This window comes from Phalacrocorax carbo, chromosome 3 (assembly GCF_963921805.1).
Source record: "Phalacrocorax carbo chromosome 3, bPhaCar2.1, whole genome shotgun sequence".
In the NCBI taxonomy this organism is placed as follows: Eukaryota; Metazoa; Chordata; class Aves; order Suliformes; family Phalacrocoracidae; genus Phalacrocorax; species Phalacrocorax carbo.
The window spans coordinates 4400608-4421449 of record NC_087515.1 but is presented as its reverse complement, the minus strand read 5'-3'; the positions used below and the strand labels follow the sequence as shown (position 1 = coordinate 4421449).

General features: G+C 45.5%; 1 protein-coding gene across 2 annotated transcripts; it reads left to right on the top strand.

Annotated features, from left to right (window-relative positions):
• The first annotated feature begins 56 nt into the window (after positions 1–56).
• On the top strand, positions 57–18579 carry URB2 (URB2 ribosome biogenesis homolog). 2 transcript variants are annotated; one of them, XM_064445673.1, is made up of 10 exons: positions 57–210; positions 437–573; positions 1770–1946; positions 3659–7037; positions 8307–8467; positions 9692–9802; positions 10733–10975; positions 12006–12096; positions 13731–13870; positions 17869–18579. In XM_064445673.1, the coding sequence occupies exons 2-10, from the start codon at positions 448–450 to the stop codon at positions 18064–18066; spliced, it is 4626 nt and encodes a 1541-aa protein (XP_064301743.1). In that variant the 5' UTR covers positions 57–210; positions 437–447; the 3' UTR covers positions 18067–18579. The 2 variants fall into 2 exon arrangements, with proteins under 2 accessions (XP_064301743.1, XP_064301742.1); XM_064445672.1 differs by having other exon boundaries at positions 57–220.
• Positions 18580–20842: the final 2263 nt, after the last annotated feature.

Below are 20842 nucleotides of genomic sequence, written 5' to 3'. Positions count from 1 at the left end.
GGAGGGAGGGGGGCGGTGGTGGGGTGGGGGGTGGGGGGTGGGGGGGAACGGGGCGGGGCCGCCGCGCGCGCAGGCGCCCTCCCGCCGCCAATGGGCGCCGGCTCCCCCCATACCGCCTCCCGCGATCGGCGATCGGCTGGCGCTGCCTGGCGGGGAGGGAGGGAAGCGGGCGGGTCGAGCGTGCGGCGTGCGGCGGGGCCCGGCGCGCCGGTGAGGGCCGGTGAGGGCCGGGCGGTACCGGCTGCGGGGCGGGAGGGGGGACGAGGCCCCTGCGAGGCGGGGGAGGGGGGGCTGGTGCGCCCCGCGGAGGAGGCGGCGGCCCGGCGGGGCCGGGGGGTGTCAGGCCCCGAGCGGTGGGTGCGCGGCCGCCTTCCCGCCCCACCGCCGTCTCCTCGGCCGCCCTTCCAACCGCGTCTCCTCCTCGCCTTCGGCCCAGGTGCGGTCCCCATGGCGGCCATCTACTCCGGGATTTACCTGAAGCTGAAAAGCTCCAAGACCTCTTGGGAAGACAAACTCAAACTAGCCCGTTTTGCCTGGATTTCTCACCAGTGCGTTCTTCCTAATAAAGAGCAAGTAAGTACTTTTTAATGGTAAACGCCGAAAGAAGAAAAAAAAATTCCCGATAATCAGTTGCTGCTGAGGATCCAGATCTAGCTGTTCAAGCTTTTGACCCTAGGTGCTAACGCAAATAAAGCTCTGACGGTGAATTGCGGGCGGCCCCCGACTTCTGTGTGGTTGTATGAAATGTTTTCTTAACATCATCTTTCGAGTAGCTTCAGCAGAAAGATCCGCATTGGGGCAGGAGGAAAGAGTCGTTCTTGCAGAGAGGGTAGCGTCTGTGTGGTGTTTTCCAGACAGATGAGAAGCTTTTGTCTTCCGAGCTGTCACTGGTATTGTTATGATATCCTATACAGGATGCTTTAAAGTCTGATGCTTCTGGTCATAATTAAGAACAAGAACTTCAGGGTGGGAGAAGTGCCTGTAGCTACACATGTGCCGCTGTGCTCTGGATTTGTGCACGTGGAAACAGTGCACTCTGGATGTGTGGGCATCTCCTTGGAAGAGGCTTGGAACCCATCCTCTCCCCTCAAGTTTTGACCCTGTTTCCTGAAGGTCTCTTCACTGTTTCCCCTAGTGAGAGGTGTCTTGTGCCGCTCCTCCAGCCTCGTAGTCTTTTGGAGTGTAGTGTTCGCACCGTCTGACACCAGTGTTTTGATTTCCTGTTATTTCAGCTACTTAGAATATTAAACCTAGCCATACACCATCATTTTATTTTGAAATCAGTAATTTAAATTAGTAAGTTTCAACCTTTTCCAGTTTGCACGCATCTAAATTCCTAGGCCTGGATTTCTAGGCAGTAGATTTAAACATACCAAGAGGAAGATGTAAAAGGAATACCAGCTGTCAGAAAGTGAAAACCATCCGATTCTTTAACTTTTTAATTAAAAAACTATGTTTGCTAATCAGTAATGACTTGTCAGAATTATACCCTGATGAAGGAGCCTTAGGATGCTGACTCCTGAAAGCTGTCTTGGGAGGGTACAGGGGAGCACAGGGCCAACACTGGATTTAGAATGAAATCTCTTAGGAATTTAGATCTCACTTAAAGCCTACAAGGGTGGACTTCTCTGCTCATTCCGAGCCTGTTCTGTTCGGATGTAGAGCAGTTCTCAAGGCATGAGTGCTGTAATTGTGAAGAGAGGTACTACTTTTGTCTTGTTCTCACGTGGGGGTTATTAAAGATCACTTTTTCTCCCTTTCATTAACAGGTGTTACTCGATTGGGTAAGCCATGCCTTGGTTTCATACTACAATAAGAAACCTGAACTGGAGGATGAAGTTGTTGAGAAACTCTGGGCATATCTAGACAACATTATCCATAGTAGAAGACTACAGAACCTCTTAAAAAGTGGGAAGACGATCGGTCTCAGTTTTTCAATTGCACAGGTAACTAAAACTGTGGATATTTTGAAACATGCTGGATAGCAGTGCCTATCTTCTAAGCTACGTGACTCTTCCTCATAGTGTAGGGTGTAACGTGAAATATATAATAATTAATCTGATGGCTTTTAGGACCCCTAATAAAAACTTCTCTATTTTCTGTTCTGTGATACAGTTTGTATTTCTGCAACGCTAAGGCTGAAAATGACAGAGTATTCTAATAATAACCTCAAAGTTAGTCTTCCTCTCTGTCTGTAACCTTTTCAAACTCTCAGAGAGTGAACTGGTTTAAGTATTTCAATAGGTAAGTAAAGGCTCAGTTCCATATGTTGCTATTCTGTATTACTTACTGCTTGCCATTTTGCCTAGGAGTCTTAGGGAGAGAGGTATTTTATTTTCCCCTCACCGTGGGGCTCATCAGTGTGTTTGGCTTGAGTACTTGTGCAGCGTGACGTGCTGTTCAGCAGACCCTGCAGCTGCTTATGATGACTCTGAACGGTAGTGGCATTGAATCATTGCTGATCTTAATTGTATCATTATTTTAGCCTCAGCTGAAAGTGAATGGGGGAGACTTCAGTTACAGTTCTAAACTGTAACCAGAAAGTGTATCTTCTTATTCAGTTTCCTGGTTACAGAATAGCAGAATTCGTGGTTGGCTGCAAAGGCAGTCCAAATGGCTGGAAAGAATGGCACTTATAGTTGTGATCTGGCTGGAAGGAAGCAGGACAAAAATGTCTTTTCTTGCAGAAGTTGGTTTGTGAAGTACAGAGAATTGGTTGGATGAAATCTGTGCTTCAGAGATGGTATGCGGAAAGCATGCCAAACTTAATCATGGTCTGAGTGGGATAACCTGTCTGGCTGAAGATGAGGTGAGAGGTACAGGCCGGAGTACCCTAAAGACCAAGGGCAGAGGTGGTAGAGGGCGCAGTGGAAAGAATCTAAGATCTGTTTTAGTCCAGTGGGGATTGAGCTGAGGAGATGAACTGTCCACTACAAGGTGTAAGGAGACAGATGAAATTTTTAACTCTGGAATAGAGGCAAATTTTAAATTGTTACTGAATTTGTTTGCTGACAAGGTTACCTGGAGGTGAGAAAAGGGAGCAAATAAGGGGATCAAAGGAGAAAACCATAGGGAAATCAACACAAAGCTTGAGAAATGGCAGAAAAATGCAAGTGAATTCTTTAGAACTGTGTATCCCTCAAAGAGGAGAGAGAACAGTCCTTCACATTAGACATCAGCATAGGAAACTACTTCTTTTTAAAATATGAAGATGGTATTTAGTCGTGGACATTCTTACTGAATAAGCTTCCTGGATCCAAGGTAGGAAGTGTGTTGTGTGTGGGTTTTTTGTTGTTTGTTTGGAACATAATTTTGGGGACCTTGCAAGAAGGGAGGGAGTTTACCCCTACGCCCTTTCTGCAGGAGCAGCTGTTGGGATCTAGTATGGGTGCCATAGCACACATACTGACAGAGGGCTTCCTCGCTCACTGTGTGGTGCAAACAAATGCAGGGACAGTGTTCTGGCCAGAGGAGCTTCTGGTTTGAGACCCACAATACAAGAGGCCCAGCAGCAGCTGTCAGCAGGTCCCTGTTGCTTACTTCTTGCAGCGAGAGGTCACAGAGGGTAGTGTTGGTTCATTATGATGAGCTTTATCTTTGTGTGCAATATTGACTGTTGTTGTTGTTTTTTTTTTTTTTTTCTTTTTTCAATCTTCAGGTCATAAATGAAAGATTATCAGAGGCCTGTTCTCAAAAAGCACAGCAAAACATTGGCACAGTGCTGAGTTGCTCCAGTGGCATTCTTTCTACTCCTTCACTCTCCATCATTTACACAGCAAAGTGTGAGCTCTTGGTTGATCTCCTCAGCAAGCTGTCCAAGCTGGCATGTCAGCAGCTGGCTTCTGACGACACTGTGGGTTCCCAGGTGTTCAGCGTCCTCCAACTTACCTTTGCTCAGTACCTCCTGATCCAGAGGCAGCAAACCAACCCAAATCGTGTGTTTGGGCAAGTGACAAGTCACTTGCTCCAGCCATGTCTTCTCCTGAGGCACTTGCTGACTGCGAGGAGCTGGACACAAGCAGATGACAACCATGTGCGTCAGCACCTGAGCAGGGAAATCCGAAACCAAGTAGAAACTTTGCTGCAGGCTGGGTTATTCCAGCCTGAGCTTTTCTCATCCTACAAAGAGGAGCTTCTGCCAGAGCAGGAACTCCAGGAGAAGAAGAAAGGAGCTTTGAAAAGTCTTTTGCTACCAGTCAACACTGTGCAGACCAAGCTGGGTGACAGCTTTTGTGAACCTGCCCTCCATGGAGCTGTTGTGGCTGGTTCAGTGTCACTGCTGTATAAGCTCTTTCTGGACTCATACTGTAAGGCAGAAAACCACCTTGTGTGTTTCCACATGCTCAGCAGGCTTTTTGGCTGTCTCAGGCTCTCTGGCCTACAGGAGGGCGTATGGGAGGATATGCTCTCTCCTACGGACTGGAGCACAGAGCTGCTTGCTTTGGAACAGCTTCTGAGCTTGGTGCTTAGCAGTGATATCTATAATGTTGCCAGTGACCGTATCCGGCACAAGGAGGTACAGTTTGGGTTTTACCGCAAGCTAGCACAGATGTTGATGAGCCACTCCCAAGCTTCCATCCCTGCTTGGTTCAGGTGTCTCAAACTCTTGATGTCGTTAAACCACCTTATAATAGAGCCAGACTTGGATGACTTAGTGGCCTCTGCATGGATTGATGTGAAGGTCTCTGAGCCGCGTATGAAGAAGCCCCAGGAGGCTCTCATCAACACCCTGTTTCAGACTTACTCGAAGCTGCGACAGTTCCCACGGCTCTTTGAGGAGGTGCTGACAGTCATTTGCCAGCCAGCTGCTGATGAACTGAGGCTGCCTGTCTTCTCTGCTGGCCTGATGGTAAAGCTTCGTGAGTGCCTCCTTGAACTGCCACCCAACCAGATTCTGGACATTTTGTGTCTCTGTGTGGAGAAATGCCAGACCCTTATCATTCCTGATGTTGAAGGGTCAGCTGACGTGGCCTTGAAGCTGCTGTCTGTGAGCTCGGTGCTGCATGCTTTTCTGTTCAACATGAGGAGCCTAGATGATGTCACTCCTTCCCCTGTGGTCCTTCGCACTCAGAGTCTGCTGGCAAAGATGCAGAAGGGAATAATTCAGCCGCTGTTGGAGCTGCTGCAGGCTCCTAGAAGAGAGGAAGAGAAGTCAGACCTTTGGCTAAGGAAGGCCAGTGACTCTGCTCTCCTCCTTATTTACACTTGGGTTGAGGTAGACGCTTTGTTTCGCATTAGCTGCAGTAAATATGTGTCTCCAGCAGCTGAAATTGCTGGTGCTGTTACTGCATCTGCTGCAAGGCACAGGGGCATTTCAGCTTTCTTCCCTGGTGTGGAGGAGCAGAGCTGGGAGAGAGTCATGGAACTTGCAAATAGTTTTGCCTCCACTAGTAAATATTGTTTAGAACTGCTCACACTGCAGAAAATGAAGATGATCTTAATGCAGACCGAAGCTGACCCACAGGCCTTGCAGGATGCTGCCGCTTTCATCCTGGAGTCTGGGAGATACAGCATGAGCAGGGGAGAATCTGAACCATGGGATGGAGATATCAGTGCAATAAGTGATCTCACCTACCCCACGGCCCACTGGCACCTCGTCATCTCCAACCTGACTATCTTGTTGCCTTACATTTCCCTCAAAGATGTAGAGTACATTGCAAATGTGCTTCTAGAGACATTAGTATTGTCCAAAGCTCAGGAAGCTGATGCAGACCCGGAGCCTTCCATCAGCATTGGAAAGATATCTTTTGGGTTGATACATAGCTCCTTTCTACCGGAAATGAAGGTCCTGCATTGTGCTTTTCTGACCAGTCTTATTCATCAGTTTGCTGGGGTGCTGCCCTCTGCTGCCAGGGGTTCAGTAGATCTGCCACTTCAACAGCTCTCTGCAGGTAATATCCCTTGGCATGAAGAAATCCTGGCTCTTTGCAGACCTGTTGACCCATTGGAAGCACAGTCAGAAAACAAACTGCTGAAGGATGAGCCCAGCTTGTCTTGGAAAACACTGGAGGAAGTTGCCCAACGTGTAGTATTGTTAGCAAAAAACGGCTGCCCTGTCATCCTGAAAGAAAGTCAGCTGGAAAGCTGCTTGGGTTTGCTAGAAATTGCTTCTCTTCTGCAACTAGATAGTCTTCTTCCCTCTGACTGTACCCGGTGCTTTCTGGTGCTGCTGTCCCTGCTAGCCAATACCAAGGCTAGTGTCTCTTGCAGCAAGCTGTTACTGCTGAAGTTCTTTAGTACCTGCTTGCACCTCCTGAGATGCCTGCAAGCTGGCAGGAATGCCAACTCTGTTTTTAAGGTGTTTCATGCCAGCGATGTTCTTGAGGCTGTCATGACCTCTCAGCTCACAGCTAGCAAATTCTTCACTGATTTTTTGACCATTCCTGTTTGGGCACAGTATCTCCAGGATGTCCAAGCCGTTTTGGAAAACTTTCTTCAGATGATTATTGAAAGAAAGCAAAGTGTGAGGCTCAACTTGGAAAAGTTCATGTCTTTCCTGGCAAGCTGCAAGCCAGACGTTGGTGCCGCCAAAAGCAAAGGCTGGAAAAACTGGAATCCCGCAGCTGGGCAGTTACTGCTCATGGCGTTCACCACGCTGTGTCATGTCGTCACGCTCTACCTTCAGCACCTGCCAGAAAAGAAGCTGCAGACTGTGGATGTACTGTCTGCTCTGTTGGAGCCAGTAGTTCTGCAGATGGTCCGAACTGTTGAGCACGGTCTTCAGAGTAACACCCAAACCCAGCCTTTGCCTGTAGCGTTCATACCATCTGTCACTACTCTTCTCAAAGCAGATCTGAGCCATGCTGTCAAGAAGGGCTGGCAGAAGGAGCCCAGTGGGTTTTTGGAGCAGCCCCGGATTGAACTGTACCAAAAGTTTTACTCTCAGATACTGAGAGAGCTGCCCTGCGCAGGAGGTAATCTGCAGTTCCTTCAGTCTGCGTTGCAGTTCCTAACGGTCTTCTGCTCGGTGCCAGAACTGTATCCTGGAAAAGAAACTGCAGTCACGGTTGTTTTTGCTCTGAAAAAGCTTCTCACTGGTATGAAAACTCCCTTTCTCCAATTCCTTTGCTAATATTGCAGCGCAGAGGCGAGTTAAAAGCCATTTAGCAAAACACACAGGTTTTTGAAAAGTCTGCGTCTCTTTATCTGTGTTACAGCAGTAGGCTATCCTTTTATAAATGCATAACAGGAAGGCTTTCAAGGAGGTAATGTTGTGGTACCTGGACCACAGCCACAGTCTAATTTGGTAATTATCTTCTCCTGGAAGATGCAAACATCCTAACAGAGTTGGGGTCCTCAGTTACTCATCCCTGTAGAGCATTTTGACAGTAACTGGGATGTGGTGCAGACCCCACTTTGGAGGCCACTGCTCAAGTGTGCTACAGTCATGATCTCAATGTTTATATTGGCATTAGGTAGTTGAGAACAGGGCACAGCTCTCCATAGAAAATCTGATCTTGAATTTGTGCAGTTGAGTTTGAGCTAGAACTTACACATAGATATAGGCTTACTCTGTCCCTTCCCTGGCCTGCGTTTCAATCCTTCAGCATTGTGGGGCTCAGTAAGGCCACTGAGAGCAGGGATTTCACACTACAGCTAGGGACCACGAGGATGTGTCAGCCGCTGTAGTTTTTCACAGACTTTTCTCTCTCTCATCCTGTGCCTCACTTTACTAGTCTAAGATTGGTAAAGTGCTTTAGCCTGGAGACTTAATCACCATAAAAAGCTGTAAGAATTTCTGATGACTAAGTATTCAGTAAGATGAAATATGGATTCCTGTTGAAGAAGATTTTCGGTATTGCCACAGATCCTGTGGATACTTGTGGAACTAAAAACCAAGCCTTCAGAATCAATTAAGATATAAGCTAGTCCAGGACTGTCTACGTAGTAATAATTGAGTAAGTGGGGAGTGTGACTTATGATCAGCAGAGACGAAACTTTGTCAGCTTAATGCTTTTGCAGCTTGTGATGGCTCCCTGGCCAGCATTTGTAGTAAAGTCCTGTGGCTTGTTTAGCCTACTCCCTTGGCTTGTGCATGCACTTTGTTTTCGTATTTCCATACTACTGAGGGTGTTTTATTGGTATGGTGACTGCTCTGTGAACCCTAGGGTGGGAAATACTTGAGAACAGCAATTCATTGCAGGAGCGGGGAGGGAGGTAAAGGGAAAGCATGGGGCCCACTGTGCATCTGAGTGTTAAAAAGGTACCCACAGAGTTGCTTTAAGGTTCAATTCACGCTGTTCTTACCTGTGGAAGTCCCTGTCTTGGGAACTGATTAAGATGTGCTGTGTCTCTTCAATATGCAGGTCCTGCAGTCACAACCGAGGTGATCCAAAGTATGGAGATGGAGCTGGCGGAGGTGCTGGTCCAGCTGCTGGGAAACTGCTCTGCCGAGGAGTTCTATACCATAATGAGGCTGGTGCTGCAGGGACTTGAAGTGAGGAATGTTTGGCAACAGAAGGCTAAAGTAAGGCATGAGCTTAGTTTATGGTTAACCTCTTTCTTCGGTTTTCTGTATCGTGAAAAAATTTTGTTGGCTGAATGACATCTGATAAATATTTTTTTCTTCTTCCTGCTTTATGATCAGTGGTCAGGTCAAATTAATTTATGCGGTTAAGGGCTTGGCAACTGTGCTGAGATATGTTCTGGATATAAATTGAGAGAGGTGGAAAGATCCTGGAAACCTACTGGGAAAAACTTTCTTTCGGTTCAAGGACTCAACAGTCTTAATTCCATGTATTGTCAACAGAAATCACACAGCTGTGATGTTACAGGCCATGCTGAGATTTTTTTTTTCCACTTGCCCATCAGAGCTCTTGCACAACAGACACCAACAGTCAGTGAGTTTAGCGCTGTTTGTCTGTGGCTCTTGTTAAAGGGTTAAAGGCACTTTTAGAAATGCTGGCGTTTTTAAGTAAAACCAAAACTGCACCTGTGCTTTTGGTATTTGTTTCTATAAAGACTTTTACTCTGTAATAACCAGATACCTACTAAGTTACACTCAGTAGCTTTTTTTAATACTATGCCTTTTTCCAGAGCAGCTTAAGCAGCAGAGGTGGCACATGGAACACTTTTGGCAAAAAAAGCCAGCTCCACCCTCCACAGAAAGCTCAGTGACTTGAGAATGAAACTTGGATTAAAATCGGGGGTTTATCTGGCTCTGTCAGAAATAGTCACGGATGTGCTGCATCCATGCTTGATATGCCTTTTTGAAAGTGTATCTGAAATTCCTGCACTATGCATATAATTCCTGCCACCTGACTATACCTTGTAATATGTTTCTTTTATCTGTCTGTCATAACAGCCAGCAAGTAAAAAAAGCCCTGCTGCCAAATGTGGCATTGTTAGCGTATAGTATACTGGCGTCCCTGTATTCCCTCTTTCATCTAGTGGCACTGAAGGAGAAAGCTTTCCTTTCTTAAAAATCATATAAGCCTTTTTGTACAGTAAGTTGATTCTAAAACAAACATAGCATGCAGTACATTTGGGCCAGTGCTGCTCAGCATATTGAACTTTGTTGAGCAGCTGCTTACTTCACAGTTTCCAAAGAGATCTATTGGTGGGAGGACTTTTATGTGTCAGGGCTCTGGTAATGCTCAGAACTGCCACTGCCCTTGAAAGAGCTCTTCTGTGCTTGAAAGGGGCCAGTGCATCTTGTACCCGTGACTGACCATCAATCTGCTTTCTGCAGGAAGTATTGTCGGCTGTTACGCTAACCAAATTGTTGCTCAGCTGCCCATTAAGGGGAGACAAAGAGAAAGCCTTCTGGTTTGCCAGCCCACAGATAATCACAGCTTTAGCTGTAAGTATCTCTTTATTGTAACTTCATTACCTATCCCTTTTCTTTGTTGGAGCCTGTAGTGGTTACATGTACCATGCACAGAGGCATACAGGAACAAAAAAGTTGTGAATGCTGGACAAATCCCTACCAGATTCACCTGCACTTTTTTGTATATACCCGTTCTCTCCTCCTTCCTCAAGTAAATCTCCTCCTGTGACTGCAGTGTGTAGATCATCCATTTCTCATTATCAGTAATTTTCTGGGACTGCCCCATGTAATCTGGAGCTTGGGAGAAACTTGTTAGGCTGCAGAGAAGAGAGCCTGCGTCTCCTCTCCTTCCTCCTATTCAAAAGAGAAGGTAACTGTCAGCCCTATGTTGCAGCAGAAGCCAACAACAGCAAAACAAGAAAAAAGTGCTCATATTAAAAAAAAAATTAAATTCATTGAATTATGAACGAGAAACTTAACTGAAAGTAACCAAACCCAGGTTTCCTGTCCTTCATTCGTACAGCATACAAACCTAGCGATGTAGGTTTTAATTCTCTCACGGTGATGGTGTCTCTAGGCCAGAATTTGTCAGAGGTTGGCTCTGTAGTGCCTAGGAATTGTGAACATGAGATTTCTGCCCTTTTTTGGTAGGTCTGCATGCTTGTAAAGGAGAGAACGGCATCAGCGCATTCACGTGAGGAGGTGCAAAGAGGTGCTGGTTGTCAGGGGACTGGGGAGCAGTTACAATTCCACACTCACAGCAGTGTTTGCTTGAAATGCGTCATACGTATCCTTGCCCAGGGTGCAGTTGCACGAATATGGCTAAAGTGCAGGCGTCTCCCTGCCAGTCCAGCTTGCACCAGTCTAGTTCCATTGACTCAAGTCAGACCATTATGGTTCTCTGCTGTGCCAATGCTCATAAGTGGCTAATGCATTCCTTATCTGTTTCCTGTCTTCTTGTAGATGCAAACCAAAGAGGCCTGTCAGGACCAGTCACTGATTTCCACCATAGTTGTACCTATTCTAGAGACTGTAGCAGCTCTGCTAAGGCAAGGAGAAGGGATTCTGTTGAATCCACACCATGTGGCATTGGCATTCAGCATTCTCCTAACAGTGCCTTTGGATCATCTGAAGACAGAAGACTATCGCAGTGTCTTTCTGGGAATCCATGAAGTGCTCTTCTCCATTGTGCAGTGTCATCCGAAGGTATATTTGGGGGGGTTGTGGGGGGAAGGTAGAAAGAACCAACGCAGAGGCCAGTGATGAGGATTTTTTTTTAATAGACGTTTTGAAATAATTTGTCCTGATAGTATGAAAGTGTTTTGTACTGCTTGCCGTTTAAAAGGCTGGGAATCTCAAAATCACATGATTTCAGTTGCTCTCCTGCTTTGTTTTATGCCTGTGTTGTTGGTCTTAGGCAGCAGATTGCTTATCAACATCTGATGCTAGATTAGAAAAAAACTTTCCCTTTTTTTATGCTTGATTTCTAGAAGCACAAGCGGCTCAGGCTCTAGGACCTCATTCTCACTGGTGATCAAGATTCTGCAGTCCTTTGAAAACAGGGCTTAGACACATTAGAAGTTGGTGACCTTCAAACATTGCACCATCCTGGTGCTCTTGTCAGCCTTCTGGCATGGGAAGGTGAAGCCACGTCAGGACTTGCACAGGGTTGGAGCTGCTCCTTTTTGGAATATGTAGGCAGGAAGTGGAAGAAAACAGGAAAGGGGCCTCATGCATTTGTATTAGGACTGAGAGCGAAGAAAGCTAAAGACGGGGAAATGGCAAATTCTAAAAGCAAGGCAGTACGCATTGCTAAAATGCCCTTACCAAAACCCCGTGATAGAAAGCTGCCTATCCAGGCTGTTCTCATACAGTGATCTGTAGTGTTACTGGACCCTGCGTTCTGTGAATCTGGCTACACAGGTTCTCTGCCAGCAAGAACAAATTCCCTGGACGCTAGGGTACTAAATCAAATGCTGCTTCGGATAGATGGAGAAACTCTAATATGATGGTTATTTGAATATGGCCAGGACTGCAGTCCTGCTCCAGGATTCTCATGTGCTAGATACTGTATGGATACAGAACGAAAAGGTAGTCTCTGCTCCTGACAGCTGTATAAGCTATATAGTTTTTTTTACAGGAATTTATTTCCCTCAGACCATGGGGATGTGTACCTCTACTCTCTCCACTTGTTTTACTACGTAATCTTAGATGTTTTTATTTAATGTCTTTGCAGGTGCTGTTGAAAGCAGCACCATCTTTTCTGAACAGCTTCCATCGTCTGGTTGTTTCTGTCATGCATGAAGGACGTCAGAAAGGAGACAGAGGTACCATATCTTTTCCACTTTTGTGCTACATATACACACTGTAATTTGGTATATTCTAGAAGAGGAGGTACAGAACAGGGCAGTCTGACACCAGAAGCAAAGTCCTCAAAACCTAGCTGCGGCACTGAAACCATTAGCCCTATCTGTCCTTTATGTAAAATTGAGGATGAGCTTTGTAGTATTGTGGGCGTGTGAAGTTAACTGGGGCTCCTGTGGAGCTGCATCCAGACAACACTGCTTTAGGTGAATAAGGTATCCTTCACTGACTGGCTGGCAAGTAGGCAGGAACTGGTAAGGCTTGCTGTGCCCAATTTCTGCTCTTCCTATCAGCCTCTGTGCCTGAAAACACGGTGGCTGTGAGCTCTGGTGATACATGCTAATACGCCTGAGTTATAGCCCCAAATAGATCCTATTGAATGGAGCTTCTTGAGACTGGAACTGTGTTTACTACACACCTGAATTGTCACCGTTCTCTGCTAAGCATAAAGCCAGAACATTACACATATCTGAAGCATCAGCTGGGATTAGGCGATATATCTGTATGGTCAAGGATTTGGAATTAGTGTAGTAAAATGTTGCAAAAGGAAGGAAGAAGAAAAAAAAAGCTTGTTACAGAAAGTTTTTAAAGAATTTACAACGTCCAAGTAGCCAAGTCAAAGATGTTCACAGTGATTAATGTCTGCTTTATGCTGGTCAGGACACAAACACCCTGTCATTAATAGTGGTGCCTTTTTGAGACTTAATGGCCTGCAGCTGCTTGCATCCCAGCTTTCCACTGATATCCTACAGCTTATTCTGTGTTCAGATTAATTTCAGCTGATACGTTGCCCACAGCTGCGGGCAAATGTAAGTGTATGCATCATGGAGGAATATACTAACAAAGGCTCAATGATAGAGGAAAAGGTATCTTAAACTGGTTTAAACTTTGAGAATTTGCTAGCCTCTGTAATATGTTTGCATAATGCAAGGGTCACAGGAAACTTATGGGTATGTGGTGTCCTAAAGTTTAAAAATATGCTATTTATCTTTTCAGGATTGTTTTATTTTCATAACAGATAACATAAAAGTAATTTCTAGATTTCCCTTCTCCCTTGTTTGTGTTAGTTGTCTTCATTTATTGCCTACTGAAAGGGTAAATTCGCAGGTGATCTCTGCAGTTTCACTTTAAATATCTCCAGTGCTGTTGCTGTATTCCATGTAGTAAATCTCATCAGAAAGCTTTCTTACTCTGCTGTTTCTAAGAGATGTCCTGTGATTTTCTGTAGGTAGAGAGTATAATTTTCCAGTCTCCTTGTTTTCTCCTCCACAGTGCTAGTTGGGATTGAATCATGGAAGGGACCACAGCTGCTGCTTTTAGCACTTCAGCGTATATAACAAATACTTTTTGCCTTGCAGTGCATGTGGAGTGGGAATCAGTGTGCTCTTACAAAATAACCCCTGGAAGAGGAGATGTATGTGGTGCGTTGTGGGGGTGTGGGGGGCCTCTCAGCTGTGGTTTGATAAGAAGAAGAAAAAATGGGCAAACTGGCATTGGCTTCATGTCATTCAAGAATCATATGGAAGACTGGGTGATTGGTTTTTTCCTAGTGTTTTTAAGCCGTAAATGCCAGACTGCAACTCACTTTCTGTTCTAGGCAATACAGATGAGTTTGAAGTCGTACTGAAGTGTGCACACTTGGTGGAACGGATGTATACTTATATTGCTGCAGAAATGGAGGACTTCACTGTGTTTTCTGCTTTCATTGTGGCTCAGTATGTGACTGAATTGCAGAAGGTAACACGTTCTCAACTATCTTGAAAGTGGCATGGTATTATGCTGCCTTTGGAGTTCCTGTTCCAAAGGCAGCTGTGTTAAGTTTTGTAAAATCTGTGAAGTTCTGAAAGCTGCTGTGCCTCGTGAGGATACAGGTTTGATCCAGACTTTCTGTTATTTTGAGCAAGAGTTCCTGAGAACCTGCCTTACCCAGCTCCTGAAAACTTTCTAAACATGTGAGCTGTATCTCTTTTTTTTTAAGGCAAAACAATACTATGCCTATTTACAGAACTGCTTTGCTTTTCTGTCACGTTGGGTGTTGGTTTTAATTCATGTGGTAGTTAGGTTCTTCTCTCAGCTAGTCTCCGTTGTCCAGGGTTGATAGCAGTTAGGGCTCCATCTGGCAAAGCAATGGAGAAAAATTCTCCTGGAAAATGTCTAAATGACTAAGTGAATTCACTTAGTCTAAATGACTAAGTGAATGGAGAATATGTTACCAAGTCAGAGAATTGTTAGCTTTTCAGCAGTTCTCCTTCCAATACCAAAGATATCATTCCCATCCTTGCTGAAAACAACTACTTCTGCTATTAGGAACACCAGAGGCAGATCAGTAGCTTCTCGCACCCAGAGCTAAGTTCCAATTGTCATTCCTTTCAGCCTAATGGATTTGTGGCTCTGGCCTGGGCATGGGCTGAAATACAAAAAGGAGTTTTAGTCTTTGATTTTAGGCTCTCTTACCACAAAAATATCCTAATGGTGCTGTTTGTGAAGAATTATGGTGTAACCAATGTAACTAGCCATGAAGGTTGTGATGTAGCTTAAACTCAGCTGCCTTCTCTATTGCCTGGCTTTTTACTAGCTTTGGGAGCAAAACAATGGGATACATCAGTTTTTAGCCACGTTATTTAGTGTTCCTGGTAGGTTGGTTATTGTTTACATAGTAAATATAGTAGTTCAGCAAATGCTAGGGACAAATTACTGTTAAGACTACTTCTGCTCTATTTAACTGTCTCTGAACTGTGAAATCTGTTCATCGCTGAATGTAGAGCCTTTACTCAGAAACCCTGACTTGAATTGTCAAATGACCTTTCCAAGTTAAAAGGACACTTACTCGGTGTTAGCAGCGTACAAAGTCTCATGAGACTTCTAGGAAAGTTTTGTGCAATACTTACCACTGGAGAATGGAAAGTGATGGGTGTTAGCTGAAACCGCCACGCATCAGTAACGTATGCGTGGAACCTGTGGGCGTGGAAAGGGGGATCGGTGTAGTGAGCCATCAGACGCTGTGACAAAGGAGTGTTTTCTGTCTAACAGAATAGATAGATCACAAGTAGGTGATGATTTATTTGCTCGTTATACTGGTGAGAACTGATGGGTATTGGAGGAAGGGGAGGCCTCAGTATGCCTGTCTTAAGGAGGCACCTACAATGTTGCTCTGTGGAGGGAGAGAAAAACTGTTACCATTCATCTCTTCTGAGTCCAGATCAGTGGTTTTCAGCCTGTGATCTGAAGACAGTGGGGTCCACCAAAGGTAACTGAGAAAAACATCTTGGTAGATTTAAGTCTTTATGTGGGCCCCTGCACGCTTACTGGCACCCTTTTAAAGGTCTGCAAACTAAAACTGATGAAAGCTACTGGCCTAAACAGTCACTTACTCCTAAAGTGGTTGTGTAACAGTTCCCTCAGTGCTTCCTCTTTATACCAGGAAATAAAATATCTGTGCAAGTTATTTTGTGCTAATCTAGAAAGATTCCTTGCTGGAGCGGGTGGCATCTATAGCCTCTCTCACACTGTTGACAGTGCTTTTCCCTTGTTGTCTATGAGCTGTTGCTTAATTCAGCAATAGTGAAATACCCCTTCACACATCAAGAGCTCTGTAATGCTTGACAAATTGGTTGTGCTAACTATATAGACCATAAACACTTGCAAGCATAATCAACTGCCAGCCAGTAGTGGCAGCTGTTTAAATCTTTGGTTCTGCTTCCCATAGTGTTACTAGAGGGCGTTTATAGGAAACCGCACTGCAAAGCAAGAATGGGCCAAAAAAGACATGGGTCCAGATTAATTTGTGATGTAAGGGATGCAGTTCCATTAACTGCAGCTCTGAGGTACCTGCTTATCCCAAGTGGGACATCTGGTCCATCTTGTCAAGAGCTGTGGTTTCCCTGTCATCATTCTCTGCAGTCATTTCTCTGCCCTAGGAAGGCAGGGGCCAGCCCAGCACATTCACTGGGAGTTGTGATGCTCAGCTCTTCTGTTACTTTAGTGCGTGGTGTGGGAAGAAACAACATCTGTTATAAACCAGCCGATAGACTAACTCACATAGGAAAAAATTACAAGCTTTTGGACATGCAAACTCGTTGGGGGTCACAGATCCAAAGAAAGGCTTATGGGCCTCAATGCCTGCTCTATGTTTTTCCCGGTGCTGTTAGCAGGTCTAATAAAATACATTAGCTGTTTCACATTTAGGGCAGAAAGAGAGCAGGAGCCTGTCACAATGATTAGGAGTGCACTTCATTAGTGGAAAGTTTATTAGTTGCCTCAGGAAGAAAGAAGTCTGAATTTTAATGACAGCTTTTCATGTAATTTTCATTAGGCCTGGAGTACAGAGGCTAAGGTCTGGAGGCATAAAGCTAATTTTGGGATTCAGCAAAGATAAGACATGGTTCTGTGGCAAAAATAATGTGATTGTGCCAGAGGCCAGCACCGCCTCAGGCAGTGAAGTATTTAGCAAGTGATTGTGAGCACAGGACAAGTTCCAGTTAGCCTGGAGCACCAGAGGACTCCAGAGGCAGCGCTGATGTCCTGGTTGTAGTGGCAGTTCTGCTGGTTGTGGGGTTGAGCAGGGGTTATAATGGCAGGAGCAGGGCATGGAGTCCCGAGTCTTTCATTATATTCTTTCAACTTTCTGTGTGACATCGGGCAAGGTACCTGATTTTAAAACAATGCACATCTCCTGGGCTTTTTGAAGGCTTCTTTTATCATAGAATCATAGAATAGTTTGTGTTGGAAGGGACCTTTAAAAGTCGTTTAGTCCAACCTCCCTGCAGTGAGCAGGGACATCTTTGACTAGATCAGGTTGCTCAGAGCCCCGTCCAGCCTGACCTTGAGCGTTCCCAGGGATGGGCCATCGACCACCTCTCTGGGCAACCTGGGGCAGTGTTTCACCACCCTCATTGTAAAAAATTTCTTCCTTGGATCTAGTCTGAATCTACCCTCCTCTAGTTTAAAACCATTTTTCCTTGTCCTATGGCAACAGGCCCTACTGAAAAGCTTGGCCCCATCTTTCTTATAGTCCTCCTTTAAGTACCGAAAGGCTGCAATAAGGTCTTCCCGCAGCCTTCTCTTCTCCAGGCTGAACAACCCCAACTCTCTCAGCCTGGCCTCACAGCAGAGGGGCTCCAGCCCTCTGACCATTTTTGTGTCCCTCCTCTGGACCCGCTCCAACAGGTCCATGTCCTCCTTGTGCTGAGGGCTCTGGAGCTGGATGCAGTACGTTGAAGTCCTCAGAACAACTTGATATTTATCTAACAATTTGTATAAGTGATTGACTTAACCCGAATTGATTGACTACCCAATATAAATGATAGAGTAGCCTAAAGGAAGGGCTCATTTGAAACTGAGACCTAGTAGCATACAGCTAATATGGGACACACAGAATCTACTGAAATGTGTAATCCAGGGCAAGTATTTTAGGTTTTTTAAATTAGTTTTTCTGCTGAGGAGTCTTTCTACAATTCCAAGATGATAACTGCCTTTGCCTCCGCTTCAATGTGTGTGCCAGCACTCTTCCGCGTTTTATTGCAAGGGGCATGCTTGTTCTGCAAAAAAATACTTGCAAAAATCAGGAAAATATTGCACCAAGTCAAAATCTTGGATTTTATCTGATGGGCTGTTCCAGATGGTCTGATGGGCTGGATAACACATATATTAATGTATATTAATGTATACTGACTGCGGAAAGGGTGTTTTCTTGCCTTTTTGTCTTTGAGTTTAATGCAGTTTTGTTCCTCTCATAGGTGACTTTGCACCCGGCTGTAAAGAAACATCTCACAGAAGGGATATATCACATCCTTGACCTTTGCATTGAACGGGACATCAAGTTCTTAAATGCATCGCTACCAGCAGGTGTACGGGAGGTCTTTAAGGATCTGTATAATGATTACAACCACTACCACAAAGCAAAAAAACTGGGGGAGGAAAAGTATACTGCGTGATGAATCCTGTCTGGTGCTGCACAGTCAGTTTCTGTTTGGGATGACTAGTAAGATCAAATCTGAAGAGGGTCTCCTCTGAACACGGACTGTGTCTATCTCAATACAGCCAGCCTTCATAATGGGAAAAAGGGGAACGGGCAGGGCGGATGTGCTGTTAGGTCTGGTCCTGCTGTGTGCCATAAATGGCACAACTGCTGCACCTGTGCTGGCCCCGGTGAACTCACCGGGGCCCCCAGCGAGTTCACTCGCTGCAGTCTGGCAGCAGATGTTAAGGCTTCAGGCTTCAGTACATCATGGTGCTTTTCTGTAGAAGCAATAGGCTGGTGTAAAAGCCAGTGAGGGTTATAACTCCTGCTCTCGCTTACATGGTAAGCAGAATTAAAGCAGTTAAAGTGCTTATTTTTGTACCTTGTTATTTTACATTTTATTACTGAAGAAATTTGTGAATGTTACCCAGCTGTATGGTAGGCTGTTGTGCAAAACTGTGGAAATACAGTCAAAACTTTGAAAGTTTGTATCTCTTTGCTTGATTGGTTTTGCTCTTTGAGTCCAGCCCTGGGCAATCTGGTCTGACCTATTGAATTTCCTTCCCAATTGAATTATCCTGTGATCTCATGATAATCAAAAAGACTGACTACTTAGAGCTCTGGTCGATTTACTGTCATTAAGCAATTATACTTAGTCATCTGAGCTGTGGTCGCTCTCAGTGTACGTTTTTAGCTTGCAACAAATGCTAGGTGCCAAGGCCTATGTGAGACTTTTTTGGTCTAAGCTGCGCCTTGTTGCTTTGCGTTCACTTTAGGTTAAGAGCAAGCCCTGGACTTTCTGCAGCTCCATGGATGGTTATTTAATAAGCTGTGGTAAATTAATCACATTTGAGCCTGTAAGGAGCTTTTTCAAGTAGCTTCCTTTCATTAGCTAAGCTACAGAAGATTATTTTCTTGAAAATGATAAAGACCAAGGTTCCAAACTTTTACATAAGTGGTAAAACAATCTTCACACGTGCACACAGTAGTAAGAACTCAATGCTCTCAGATGATTATCTGCTTTAATCTGTAGGGGGGTGGGGTGGGCAGAGGAAGACTGGAATGTGGCTTACCGCTTTTGCTGGGTCCGTCTGCCTCGTAGCAAGGTCCAGAGGATGAGGGTTGGCTGGGACAGGAGGCTCCACATGGCACAGACAAGGGAGGTGAGCTGGGCTGTGGGGGAGCAGAGGCAGGTGGAGCTGGACCTCGGGGCAGGCAGGGCAGGAGCGTGGCAGCTGCTGTCTGACATAAAGCCCTTCATGCTCCTCCTGTACTGCCCCGCTGGCTGGGGCCCTGGCAGGGCACTACTGGTATATCACAAATCTCCACTGGGACCATGGTGTGACTAGGGTATGTCGTCAGGTGCCTGGCCCTGGGGCAGCTACCTCTGCCACTCACGCTGGTGCCTGCTCGCTTCCTCCGTCTTTGCCATGTGGAGCCTCCTGTGCTGGCTAAACTTCATCCTTTGGACTGGAGATGGTCCTCCTCATGTCTTGAGCAAGAAGCTTGGAGAGGAAGCTATGATACCATGCAAGCACTGTTCAGAAGTAGCCACAACAGTAGTATGTTATCAATGCTGTTCTAGCAAAGCACAGCACTGTATGCACTGTCATGAAGCAAGTTAACTCCGTCCAAGCTGACCCTGTACACAGTGTGCCATTTCTGTATTTTATCTCACAGCTGAAAAGCTGATACAGGCCAGTGTTTGGAAGGGCAGTTACCGCTGCCTGACCAGGCTGTGCGACACTGAAGTGCCTGGTATGTCCCAGAAGGGAAACGTGTATGAGCTGGGTGCAGCCAAATGGGCACCGAAGGGAGGAGGGCTCCAGGGTGAAGTTAGTTTATACGCTAGTAAAACGAAGGAAGGTTATTAGCGTTGGGAGAGGATCTGGAAAGAAGAGAGTGAGAAAAGGACAGCTAGGTTTGGAAGCGGGGGAGGAAGGAAGTGAGGTAGCATCTCTGGCACGTAAGCGTCAAGGCTCCCCTGATGTAGCCATATGGTTGCAAGCCACACACGTAGCTCAAAAGCTGCTGAATGTAGACCACAGAGTAAATAACATCTTACTCGTAGCTTTAGAGGAGGTAAACTACTTGAGTTGATATTGAGTTTATTCATGAATATTAACTCTTAAAATTTTAAATTGATCAATTTTAACTTCTTGGCTTGGAAATGTAACTGACTTACATGGGCAAGGATGACGGAAATAACCACCTCCTACTACAAAAAGGACACAGTGCTTGAATTAATGAAAAATTGAAACCCTGCCACAATTAAACCGTTATTTCAGCTAAGCTGTGCAAGTGCCACTTACCCCACAGCCCTCCTTCTCCAGGCTAAGCAGTAGAGTTCTGAAACACAAAGCAGCATTTCTGTGTAGAAGTTACAAAGGGGTTAAAAAGAAGGCTGTATTTCACTTGCTAATCCTAGGTCTTTGTCCCAGAACTGCTTTGGGTTTTTGAGCTAGAATAAATTAAGTCACTGGCTGAGGACCACCTGCTGAGAAAGCAGGCTTTGTTTTACTGAGCGCATTCCCATGTGGGTGCAGCGTTCCTCTTCTGTCACACGATGGAGCCATCCTGCAAGGGTACAAAAGCACCCTCTGAAATCAGTTTCGGAGTCCTCTCCTAGCTAAAGAGCCCTGAGCACAGGGAGGGTGAGGGTTGGGAGAAGCACCATCTCGGAGCTAAAGGACGGGATTGCGACCTTCGTTTCACTTGAGCGTTAGCTGCTTGCGAGCGCACCTAAAAAA

Bases quoted from the DNA above. Each gene is read 5' to 3' on its own strand.
- URB2 (XM_064445672.1), top strand. From the start codon at position 91: ATGGGCGCCGGCTCCCCCCATACCGCCTCCCGCGATCGGCGATCGGCT. The intron at 9,803-10,732 runs GTAAGTATCTCT...GTCTTCTTGTAG, and splicing joins AGATAATCACAGCTTTAGCT to ATGCAAACCAAAGAGGCCTG. The intron at 10,976-12,005 runs GTATATTTGGGG...ATGTCTTTGCAG, and splicing joins TTGTGCAGTGTCATCCGAAG to GTGCTGTTGAAAGCAGCACC.